The 12,737-nt window shown below is 38.1% G+C and overlaps 1 protein-coding gene across 3 annotated transcripts in view; it reads right to left on the bottom strand.

Moving 5' to 3' along the window:
• Window positions 1–7,659: 7,659 nt before the first annotated feature.
• The window catches only part of LOC121874112 (2'-deoxynucleoside 5'-phosphate N-hydrolase 1-like), a 39,246-nt gene continuing 34,168 nt past the window's right edge, over window positions 7,660–12,737 (bottom strand). For 2 of the 3 annotated variants that reach the window (XM_042378065.1, XM_042378064.1), the window contains exon 5: window positions 7,660–8,098. In XM_042378065.1, the coding sequence (XP_042233999.1) occupies window positions 7,938–8,098 (161 nt within the window). In that variant the 3' untranslated portion in view covers window positions 7,660–7,937. The remainder of the gene's footprint in view (window positions 8,099–12,737) is intronic. The other variant, XM_042378063.1, reaches the window with a different exon arrangement.

The raw sequence follows: 12,737 nt of genomic DNA, 5'->3' as shown, positions 1-12,737 counted from the left end.
ATAGATATATTTACAATGTTTATGCATAATAAATGTGAAAAATATTTTTGGGGTTTCAATTAAGCAATCATGCCTACAAAACAATCTTGATGCTCTAAGTGCATGTATGTGTTAAATAACAAGTAACTGATCCACATTATTTTGGTAAATAAAGAAATGAAAAGCAAGCACTTAGCCACTTGGATATAGTTACACGGAAGAAGGGAAATAAGGATGAACCATGGTTTTGATGGAAACAATGTGCTCTGGGACGATGCTCACAATGACGAATGGGAGAAACCTCTCAATGAAACATCTTACCTACTAAGGATGAAGCTTAATGTTACAGAACACACACACACACACACAGTGCAACTTTGCGTGATGCGTTGTCTGACTTGGGGTGGCTTTGAGGGAACCATACACTTGATATTACAATTCATGTATCCTTCCTGTCCATGATTTACAACAATAACTGTAGGGTAAAAGTTACAATATTATACTAATAACACTGTCATGTATTGATACTATGACTAGTTACCAAGATAAAGAGCACGATGAACATAACATGATAACGATAGTGAAGCCTGGAAGGATTCACATCATAACTTGTGTGTTCGTGCGTATGTTGCCCCGTGAGAGTTGCCGTGGGCCTCCATGTGCCCAGGTGGGATGGTCAAAGTATTACACTATAAGTGTGTCAAATGAGGAGTGACTGATCCACATGTAATTTAAGGTTTTAGAAATATGTAGTTAAATTAAACACGATTTTTCATATAGTTATGCGAATGATGGGAAGCATCGTGGTCTGGCACACACACACACACACGTTGTGTGGAGTCACTGGGTGGTTTGGAAGTGTTTATTTCCATTCATACTTTCGTAACTACAACCTATGGTATTTTTTCTTCGTGTTCATATATAATGAAGATAATGCAGAGTATAAAATGCCATATACAATATTTATACATAATATCATCTATACAGCAGTACTATGACTGTGTGTGTTCGTGCGTGTGTTGCCTCGTTATAGTTTGAGTGGGCCCCCGTCCAGAAAGGACACTGTTCTAACCTCCAGTACCGACCCAGGAGGGCTAGAGATTATGATTTCCGAGTGTACAGTCGTTAGAAATGCCAGACGTAGCTATTATACAAATAAACTACAGTCAGCAAACCTGGAGTATCATCAATTCTATTCAGAACAGGAACACTCAACCTATGGCTCCCCACCAGCTTTTATGATAAATGATTTAGTTGTAACAGAACCCTCCCTCGTTACCAACTACTTCAATGATGATTTTATCAATGTTGGCAGAAATCTTGCAGAGAGCACCGCTGACCACCATGAGGAATTTAGAGCCTACCTGTAAAACAGACAGCAAAAGGAGTTGTTCTTATCCTCTGTCACGACAGATGAATTATAAATATGTACAAAGATGCAGCAGCAGGTGACAACAAGATACCTCTATCATTGAGCATCATTAAGAAAGTAGCCCATCTATTACTACCTGTTCTCCTACACATTTGTAACTCCTCCTTCACTAGTGGTGTCTTTCCGGATAAACTGAAAATTGCCAAAGTTTACCCAGCATATAAAAAGTCTGGTGATAAAGGTCTTTTAAAAAATAACTGGGCAATATCAGTCCTCCCATGTAATAGATTAAATTCCTTCTGTAGTGACAGTAACATACTTACAGACACTCAGTTTGGATTGAGAGCTAGGTCAATGAGAGTGCCCTGCTGTTCCTTACTAATAACACCTTAAACTCATTTAATAATAGTCAGTTCACAGTTGGAATATTGCTGAACACCTCTAAAGCCTTTGATACTATCGACCATACCATCCTCCTGTCAAAGCTTAACGTTGTGACATTAGGGGCCTATCCCACCATTGGTTTACCTCATACCTGTCTAACAGGAATCAGTATGTCTTTTATAATAACCAGCAATCTGACTTCTCACCAATTTTGTATGGCATCCCTCAAGGCTCCATTCTTGGTCCTGTACTGTTCTTGTTGTACATAGAGATATAGTCCACTCCACCACACTTGTAAAAAACGAGTTGAAAAAACCATAACACCTCACAGCTTGGCACAGTAGCCTGGTGGTTACAATGATGAAGCTAACCTAGCTACAATGCCATGATTAATCACTATTCTATCAATAAACACTCTTAATAACAGAAAATCCAGTGAAATATGGCTGCAAAATGCAAGCAACTTTAAAACTACCTGTAGACATTCTTGGGTACATCCTGGGTGTCATCCGCAAATAATTGTGGGCCGCGAATTGCAAGGGCATGCTGTACCTTTCTTTAAAGCAGTATTACTCGGGTGTTTTTGTATAGTAAAAAGTAATTACTACTGACCCCAGAATATCCCTAATATCAAGTGCACATAGCATCAAAATGCCCACAATAGTGGTCAGATTTCAAAAAAATTCCAGGTAATACCCCAGCTGGGTGGGCTTGCTATGCTCGCCATGTTCCCCACCCACAGCTTCTTGGACACCCCCTCCCCCTTTGATATTCATGGATCTCCCCTTGCATAAGGCATCATAGGCAATATTTTGAAGTGGATTAACAACTTTGTTGGAGACAGACAACAAAGAGTGGTATAAATGGAATACATTCTAAATGGAAAAAGGTTCTCAGTGGAATACCACATGGATCTATCCTTGGACCCACCCTTTCTGTGGTTTACATAAACGACATAGATGAAAATATATCGAGCTACATTGTCAAGTTTGTTGATGACATGAAGATATTTGGGAATGTAGAAATTCAATACAATGTCACAACAATGGAGAAAGACCTGAATAAGCTGTTCAAATGATCTCAAGACTGGCAAATGCTCTTTAACATTACAAACTGCAAGACCATATACGTAAGATACAACAACCTTAATCACAGCTATTCTGTTACTAACACTTTCCTGGATACTGTCAATAAGGAGAAAGACCTTGGCGTTGTGACAGACGGACTGAAGGCAGTGCAACAAGTGGGGGGAGCAGTGAGAAAAGTAAACCGAGATTTGAGAATTATAGTGCCAACAAATAAAAAGATGGGATAATGCTCCTTCACCAGTATATATCTCAAGTATGTTCCAATCTGGATTACTATATACAGACATGGAAACTCTAGAAAAGACCTAACATCCTTAGAAAAGGTGCAACACAGAGCAACCAAGATGATTCCAAACTATGTCATCTCAATTATCTAAGGAGACTGAGGGCTTTAAGACTAATAATCCTTCAGACAAGGCGTAATAGGGCAGATATTGAACCCAGGCCATTTCTTTGCGATGTCATGCACCACCAACACATGGGGACATAACTACAAGCTCGCCAAATTATTATGCATAATGAACATAAGGAAATACTTCTTCACACAGAAGGTTGTAGACCTATGGAATGGTCTACCAGATCAAGCTATGGAATCAAGAACAGTACAGTACTGAGCTTCAAAATAGTCTGAGACAAAATTATCAAAAATAAAGGAGGGATTAAACACAAGCCACTGGCCCCCTTTCTTTGGCATGGCCACCTGTAGTGGGTGGCCATTAGGAAAATATTTCTAACTTTAGTACAATTTTACTTACAAACTTTCTTTCTTTCTCCTACTACTTGTACCTTCATATGCTTCATTAAACTCACCTGACCGGAATATGCTTACAGTACATGATTTTCATCAGCTTCACACCTTACAGCACAAACCCACTTTGACTTTCATTCATGTAAAAGCTACAGGAAAACACATTTTTGGGTAAATAATATAATTTCAGTGTGCAACCTTTGACATAAGATGAATCACTTAGAGCAGCAAAAGCTTTTGGAGTGGATTGCCCTGTATTGTACTGGGGTACAATTTTACCTAAAAAATTATTTATGGAGCAGAATTGAAGGAAAGGCTTGGAACTGACTATATTTCTGTAGTAAGTGCAAAATATAAGGAACAGGAACTACAAATAAAAATAAGAACACCATTATAATGAGAGAAAGTAGGATGACCGTCAGATGAAAGTACAGGCATAAGCCTTTCAATCATGTAAGGTAACAAGAAAGTTTGAGCAAATTCTCAGGGTTGTTAGAGAAGTACTGTAATTTCTATCACAATTCTACACGATAACTATGGGGTAACTACTGATTGAGTAGATGAGCAAGATGTACTAAAGTAGTAAGACTACCAAGCAAAAAAGAATTACACACTCACATTAAAAAGTAGGAATGCCAATTTGTTAAAATATCTTCAGTGTAAACTAATTGCAGGAGTGCTGAGAAACCCATAGATAAGAAACTGATGCTGCACAAGAGGCTAAGTTTGGTGGATGAGACAGGTGATTCATGTCACACTAGTGCACGTAAAAATGACAACCATCTGGAATATGAAGAGCAAAAATGATAGTACAGCACGTGTTGAGAGAGGGGTTTGGAGTGTGATAATTACAGGAAATTTGTCAGCAATAATTATGTTTCAAGGGTTTAGGCAGCAAAATCATTATGGAGAAAAAAATTTGAGAATCTGCGTTACACAAATTGTAAAAGATAAGTGTGCTAACCAAAGTAGATAAACTTGATTAATAGAAAAATAAGTAAGGTGCTCATGCTTTCAATGAAACATCCAAGGTAAAATGAACATGGACCGAAAATTCACTTGCTTTATTAATAACTATAAAAGATATATTGGAAAAATACATTATTATCAGACTCCAGGCATGAGTCATCTGTCAGGAGAAAGCCCCAAGTGTAAATGTATGGTGTTTAAAATTTGATTTTCAAGTAAGAAATCCCATTTTATGGTTAAGAAGATGAATCAGAGATTCGTGAGATATTTCACTCCAAAGCCTCTCGTATGCATTGCCTACATATATATGTGTGTGAATCCACTGGCTATCTTAAGGATCTGTGGGTGAGAAGGTTGCAATGCTTTCATCTCTTGCATCAATACATCATACATTAATGTCCCTCTTAAACATCACAATAATATAGGCAAAGGCAGGCTCTGCTTGAGGTGCTTGCCAGTGCTATATCTTAAACTACGGTCACACTAGAGTTTTCTGTATAATAAATCCACGATAGCATTTCATCTACAGGCAATAAGATGACGGCACGATCCGCACACTGGTAAAAGGAACCATTGACCAGGCACCCAGCTTGCACGGCTAGTTGGTGCTAAGTTGGAGAGCAGGATGGTTTCACTGTATGTTTCTATGGCAGCATTAACCACTTTAGTGAGATGTGTGATCCTGTTAAAGAAGACCAAGACGAAAAAGAAACAATTGTAGCATCCAACCGATGTTTGTTTACAAAAGTGACGCAAGTACTCTAGAGACAAATGAAATTTCAGTCATGATGTATTTTTATTATTTTCTATTTACTATGACATTTTTGCTAATGTTTTATTATTGAAATGCACTTTTAATTTTTTTTTTTTTTACATTTTAACATTAATAAGAAAAAACAAGAAGTGTAAATTTTATTAATACAATAGACTCTCTAAAGCAAATTTCAACCCACCCTACCATGGATTTTTAGATGCTCTGTATCGTTCCACTTTCAACAACAAATAAGTTGTCACTGTAGAGACAACTTGAGGAGTTAATTGACAAATCAATGCTACGCTGGATTTATTTTGGATAGAAACTCTAGTGTGGCCGCAGCTTTAGGGGTCCATAAATGATTATTTTTTATGTAAAGACTGCCTCGCATATCTGGTGTACCAAACATTATATTTGTAAAATTATTATAGCTTCTCAAATTCATAGTTTATAAATTGTCTTAAAAGGGGAAGATACTTATACCTTCCTTATACTCCTCATGCTTGGGTTTACAATGGTTGAATTTTGGAGTCCTATTTACTTTAGTAAGAAAATACATACTAGTCTTAATAATAATATCTCAAACCACTGATACACAAACCATCTCATTTGATAATCCTTCTGCATCAAGCTCACAGTGTGACAATCACCAAACTTCACTGTTTTATACATGCAAATATGAAGGAATAATTTCAAATTTATCAATACAGTACAGTCTGGCTTTACACGGTTTTTGTTTACGAGTTTGGCCATTTACGCGGTGCCTTGCCAGAATGAAATGTTTTAATTACGCGGTAAATTTCATCATTAACGCGGCAAGCGGCTGGAGAGGTCCAGACCGCCTCGCCATTTTTTACTCACGCGGTCCATTCTTGACCATACGTGGGAAGTGGCGCGGTGAGTGGTGCGCATTAGGCCGCTCTTACATTATCGCTGACGTCATATGAAGTATCGGACTGTGATTGGGCCACGCACCCTTACCACCCACGCATTCCCTCCGCCGCTAGCTGTGATTGGTCTAATGTAACATGACGTGCCCTGCCACCAGAGGGTAGAAGTCGCTGACCTAGCCGGGCCTGTCTCATCGTTCTCAGTCCGCGTATACAGTTCTCTCTTGTGCCAGCTATTCCCCTCACAATGGCTTCCGCTGGACCCCCACCACCCGAGAAAAACCTTGAATTACCTGGACCAAGCCATGATTATGTGAAGAAAATCATCGAGTTGGGGGAGAAAATTAAGCTCATCCTTGACAATGACCCAGACAAGCATCGGTATGAAGTGTCTAATAACCATCTGTCGAAAGTTATGGAGCCGTATATCCAGATCTATCTCGACAACATCAATGCTAGTCGTCAACGTAGTATTGAGGAGTTCCTCGCCCGCAACCCACCACAACCACAGCCAGTCCAAGTCAGTGATAGTGACAGTGAGGATATGGACTTTGAGGGGTTTGTCTGGGAAGCCCTGCAAATCTGTGCGAGTAGTGAAAGTGAAAGTGATTCACCGGAGGGCAACTAATCTGCCCTCTGCCTCGGAACCAACCGCCATCCACGTGTGCCAACCCAGCTTTTCTACTAACGAAAGTGTTAAAAAACCTAATATTATTGATATTTCTCTTAATTATTAATTGTGTGTGCATACCATCATAAAATTAAGATGTTAGTTTACTACAACGTACGTATTGTGTCGGAAAAAGTGGAGTTTGGGGGTCGGCCCAGTCCCTATTTCAATTAATCCCATAGGTTCTGTTATTTCGTTTACGCATTTCTCGTTTTACGCGGACCTCCACGGGTTCAATTGACCGCGTAAATGCAGACTATACTGTACTGAGAACCTAATAATGTGCAACATTCACACTGACATTGTAATACAAATACCAGTAACTAATTTTATCATTGTTTAATATAACAAGATACTCATACAATAATAAAGAACATGCAAAACAATGCAGTAATAACAAACTGAATGAAACATTCATGCACAACATAGAAATTATATTGCAGTGTATCTTTCTAACTTGTTGTGTATGAATTAAGTAGTAGGTAGTAGGCAGCTACCAAACAGGGAGGTACTACCACCTAGGAAGATATTGGAAGCATAATGTATTGTCTAATGGTAGACCCTGCTGCCATATGGCATCACAAAAATTGTGACCAAGTCCCAGGATGCTGATTTGACTTTCTGCCACATTTACACACAATTGCAGGGTTTCAATGTTTCTCTTACTTTGACAAAACAACATACATACATGTATATCGTTTCTCACTATTGATCTTTTTTTTTTTGGGGGGGGGGGTGCATTTATCTATGGTCCTTTATTATTATTATTAATATTATTATATATTTCTATTTAATATTTGCATAATTCCTTATTAATTTTTATTAATTAGTATTATTATTAGCATTGTATTTTTGCCCCCAGGCCCTGATGTGGGTCATTGACCTGTGGGCTAATCCTGTAAAAAAAAAAATCATTACAGGTATAATACTATCACAACTGACTTCAAGTACAATACAACTGGAGAGTGACCCCTGTAAGACAAGGAATTTTAACTCAACTGGAACAAGCAGAGGTGACTAGTGTGTACAGACCTCTAAAGTACATGTGCTTTTGTGGTCAAACATAACATCATTACAAATATTCTACATAGGCTCATAGGTCTTCCAGTCTAGGCTGTTCTTACTGTCCCTGCCAAGAACTTTAGTGAAGAAATCCTCCAGGATGCCAGACAGCTCCTCTTCTTTGTAGTCCTTAGTGACAAACTGGCCATCAATGTCAGCCCCACGGATCATTGCCGAGAGAACTGTGTAAAGAAGCGCACATGTTCCAACACCATAGAATAGCTCTATCCTTTAATGATTATATTGTACAGTACTCATAATTATAAAAACCAAATTACAAAACAAAATCATATGTTTTATGTACAAGACCTTAAGACAAATGAAAATATTTCAGGGTAATATCCAACGATAACTACAATTTAAAAATTAACAACAGAAAAAATGGTTTCTGTCTCTCTTGGTACACAAGAGAGGGAAAAAGAGTAAAGATTACACACACAGATGAGAAGTGGTTGATGTAAACTTTTGACACAGCTTTTTGTGAGTGAATACATTATACTGTAATTATATACATGCAGTCCCCAGGTTGCATATACAGCTAGACCCCGACTTACGACGGGGTTAGGGACCCAAATCCAGGTTGTAAGTCCGAATGGTCGTAAGTCCGACAGATAAAAAATAAATAAATAAAAAAATAAATTTTCAAGAAAAAATCTACAATGAAATACAGTACAGTAAAAGTAATAAATAATGAGGAATGGATATAGTGTGACTGAGCACTTACCTTTAATGTAGTTAGGTGAATGCACATGGGGCCCCCATAATTTTCTAATTATAAATGGAGACTACATTAACTGGAAACGTTTCGGTATAGAAAATGCGTGCGTCATTTTCAGGGAAAAAAAAAAAATGGTCACAACTGCGGCGGTCGTAAGTCCCGACGGTCGTAAGTCGAAGCAGTCGTAAGTCGGGGTCTAGCTGTATGTCCTGTTTCTACGGATGTTCTTAAGTTGAAAATACTGTATACTGTACTCGACCCGATAACTGGGACATACCATATTTTACGGCATATAAGACGCACCTTATTTTAGCAGATGTTTAGGAAAAAACTTGTGTGCATTTTCCTTTTGTAGCCATAGTTTTCTTAAAACAATATATACAGTACCATTATGTGAGGAATAAATAAAAATAATACCCATAAATAAGTTATAAAAAAAAATACTGTACATACTGCTAAATCAGTAAATAAAAGCCAAATGAAAGTTTAACAAAATTGCCATTTGCAAATACATCTGTACTCCCTGTTCACCATAGCAATGGAGACACTACCTCCGCCGATTTCCTAGCAACACTCCTTCCCCTACCAACCACCGCGCCGCACAGTGGTCCCAAGCCGAGAAATCCCAGACAAACTTCTACGGACATTTAAACACAATTTCAAAATTGATCAGCTTTGTGTATACTCATTACCACAAATATAATGTCAAAATAAAATACATAAAATACACTTTGTTGACAGTATTTAGTTTATTACATAAAAGTGATGTGCACGAATTATCTTACAGCTAGCTTATTAATAAGTAGAAACAATGATATACACTATACAGGGTGAGCATAAAGTCTTTCCCTGATTACAAACATTTATTACACAAAACATATGCTAGGTACAAACATACAGTTTTTTGCAGCTTAAAATATGCATGAAAAAAAATCTATGAATTCGTCTACACAATACTACAACATTCATGTTTCTATCTAGAATGGTCTTCGAGATATGATTTTTCATAATCAGGGAAAGACTTTATGCTCACCCTGTACATTATTGCATCTTTTGTAATGCAATGGTAACGCGACGCGACGACACTTCATCCTTGGCCACTAGGGTGTGTGTCAATTTAGGGTGAACTGGCTAAATTGAAAATCGAGTAATTTGGTAGCAATTTATTGTAGTCTTTAGCATGCAAACAACATTCTGGCATAAATTTTTATAATAAGTCCTACCTACATCAAATGGATTTTAAATGTACATATTTGTGAATTTATAACATAAACTAGCGCTTGCACACATAAATACTGTTTCAAGTTTCAAATTATTATATTTTATTATCCTAGTCTATTTGAAAGTAACCAATGCCTTCATACTCTCTTTTGTTTTCGGTTTCTTGTCATCATAGTCTGCTTGCTATTTGTGCTTTGATGTAACCTTCTCGCCTCGTGGCTGTAAACATGGGCCCGCTGTTTGTGACCACACATCTCCACACTTTGAGGTGTGGGAAGGCCACTTCGCACCTGCATTGAGTCTTTAAGGTTTCACTTCATGGGTTAGGACTTGTTGTCAATGGTGGCTCTAAGACTTCCAAACTCAAGTCAACCATCCCTGACAATTTGGTGGCATTGACATTTATTAGAACTTTTCTGAATGAAAATTAACAGTCTCCCAACTGGTCGCCATCTATTAGCTGCCCTCTAATCTTTTAGAATGACTTCACAGCCCCGGTTCGAGATTGGCACATTGACGGAAGCATTGCTTGCAAAATCGCTTGATCGAAAGCATACTGCTGACCTTCTTGCCACAGGTAACACGATGTCCTCACTACCTCTGTGTTCTGCATTTTTCAGCTGCAATTGAAACAAAGGTGATTTACCCCATCCACCCATAGATTAAGTTTGGCTACCAAATCACCGGGGGAAGATAAACTCCAATAATAATAAATTCAACAATTAACCTCAAATTTCATAGCACTTTGCCCTTCAATTCGTGTTTGGAACCAAATCCTGCAGAAATGAAGAAGAGCCAGTTAACCAACGGCTGTGACTGACAGGTCCAATCTCCAAGAGAGCCACGACTGGAGGCATTCCCGATCTTATTGTTGGGCAATAATGAAGCATAGTGGGATTGATCTGTGCTGAGATCTTGATGACTCCTTCCAGACAAACGCCGAAGGGAGGGCCAACTCGACCTTTGAAACAATGGTTTCTAGTTGTGTTGCTTCATCCAGCATGATGCCAAGGGACCTGACCACTTGTTGTTGCTCTTGTAGGACCACTGTCTTCGGATGAGGATTTAAGAGAAGCCTACCAGGCGTAAATCACATACAATCCAAACAAGTCTTTCCTAGTTTTTTCTAAATGCGCCATTACACCCTGAAGATCCGTGTTCACTGCAGTTGGACCTCCACCAACACCTGCAGAACTGCCAAGTCCTCTCCTGAACCCACATAAAATATGATCAGCAATGACCTCTGCATGTTTCTTCCCTTCTACTTCAGTTTCGGGAGCAAGTGAAAACAAAAACTGACCACCAGCTCAGAACAGACAGAGAAGTGTTCTTCTTTGATGAGACCTGAAACTTTCTGTTCAATCCTCTACTTCAGCAAAATCCTTTGTGTCATCTATTCTTCCATCAACAAAAGACAGGAGAGTCTCCTTAAATCTTTTTTGCCAAGATCAGATATTTCCTTCCATTATTTTTCTTGTGCTCTCTTATTATGATTCATCAATTAAAGATACATGCTCTCGGCTGATGAGGCCTGCATCCATCCGGCTGCAGTTGCAATTCTGCAGCCCTCACTAGTCCAGCATGGTGGCTACCACAGCTAAAAGCAATGTTTGAAATATTTCTTGTGTTGTATTGATTTTCTTGAAGGTTCAGATGGCTCAAATCATCATCTGATGTTGTTTCCTGTTCATCAGAAGAACTATCAAACATATGATAAACATCTTGACACAGCTCTTCCTCTCTTTGATGGCTTTCTTCAATTTTCATTTTCTTTCTTTGTCTCGATTTGTTCTCTTGGCATTAGCAATCTGCCTTGTTTCTGAATAATCTATTAAACCCATTTGCATACTTCCTTGGCCTTCTGCCTTTGTCCTCTGTGCCTTTATAAATTCAAGCTCTTAAAAACAGGATCTTCTTTTCAGAGGATTAACCACAATCAATGGGAACTATTTTCTCTTACCTGAGTGAGAACAGTTGATTCAGAACATAATTGTATGGAGCACTTGCAGGTCAAAAATGTCAAACAGATATCAAGTGTGTGTAGAAATTCATTTTCACAAGTTTCCTTTACTATGATGTTTCAACTGCTTGTGCCATAATTTCTGTTAGTTTTAGCTCAATAGTTCGACACACTGATTAATCACAGGTGGTTTGAATAGTGCATTAGCTTTGTCCATTGATGAAGAGGGACTATCATGTCATTTGCGAGTTCTTTATCTGTATAGTTCCTTCTGTCCTTGCATTTTTTTTTCCGGTGAGTAACCCTAATCTAGCATGTCTCTCACTGTTGGAAAAGTTCTGACAGGAAGCTCCTTCCTACTCAACTAGCAGGCTCATGTAATACACAACTGACTTTTGTCTTCAATTTTATATCTTCACACTATCTGACAAATAGAAAAATATTTCAATGTTTCATAATTCAATTGTTGTTTCAAAAAAATATCAATTGCTTTATCAAAAAATAACAGAAATAACATAATAATTTTAGAACATAATGTTTATACAATGATACAAAGTAACTGCATAATCAATATAATCACCCTACTTACAATAATTAAAACAGAATTCGCTTGGTAGAGAGGGTGCAAGTGCAATGAGAGCAAAACCACCGCCTATGATATATCTAGAAGGAGAGGAGCCGGCGCCTTTATCCTCACGCTTTGTCAAAAACAAGAATTAAATTGTCCCACACGGAGAGCCTGTTCATGTTCATATAACTGACATGCATATTGTACACAAGTTTTTGCCAAACTGTCACTCCCAAATATACAGGGTGAGCATAAAGTATTTCCCTGATTACAAACATTTATTACACAAAACATATGATAGGTACACACTTACAGTTCTTTGCAGCTTAAAATATGCATGAAAAAAATCTATGA

This window comes from Homarus americanus, unplaced genomic scaffold, assembly GCF_018991925.1.
Source record: "Homarus americanus isolate GMGI-L3 unplaced genomic scaffold, GMGI_Hamer_2.0 scaffold49667, whole genome shotgun sequence".
In the NCBI taxonomy this organism is placed as follows: domain Eukaryota; kingdom Metazoa; phylum Arthropoda; class Malacostraca; order Decapoda; family Nephropidae; genus Homarus; species Homarus americanus.
This window is presented reverse-complemented; position numbering and strand designations above follow the sequence as displayed.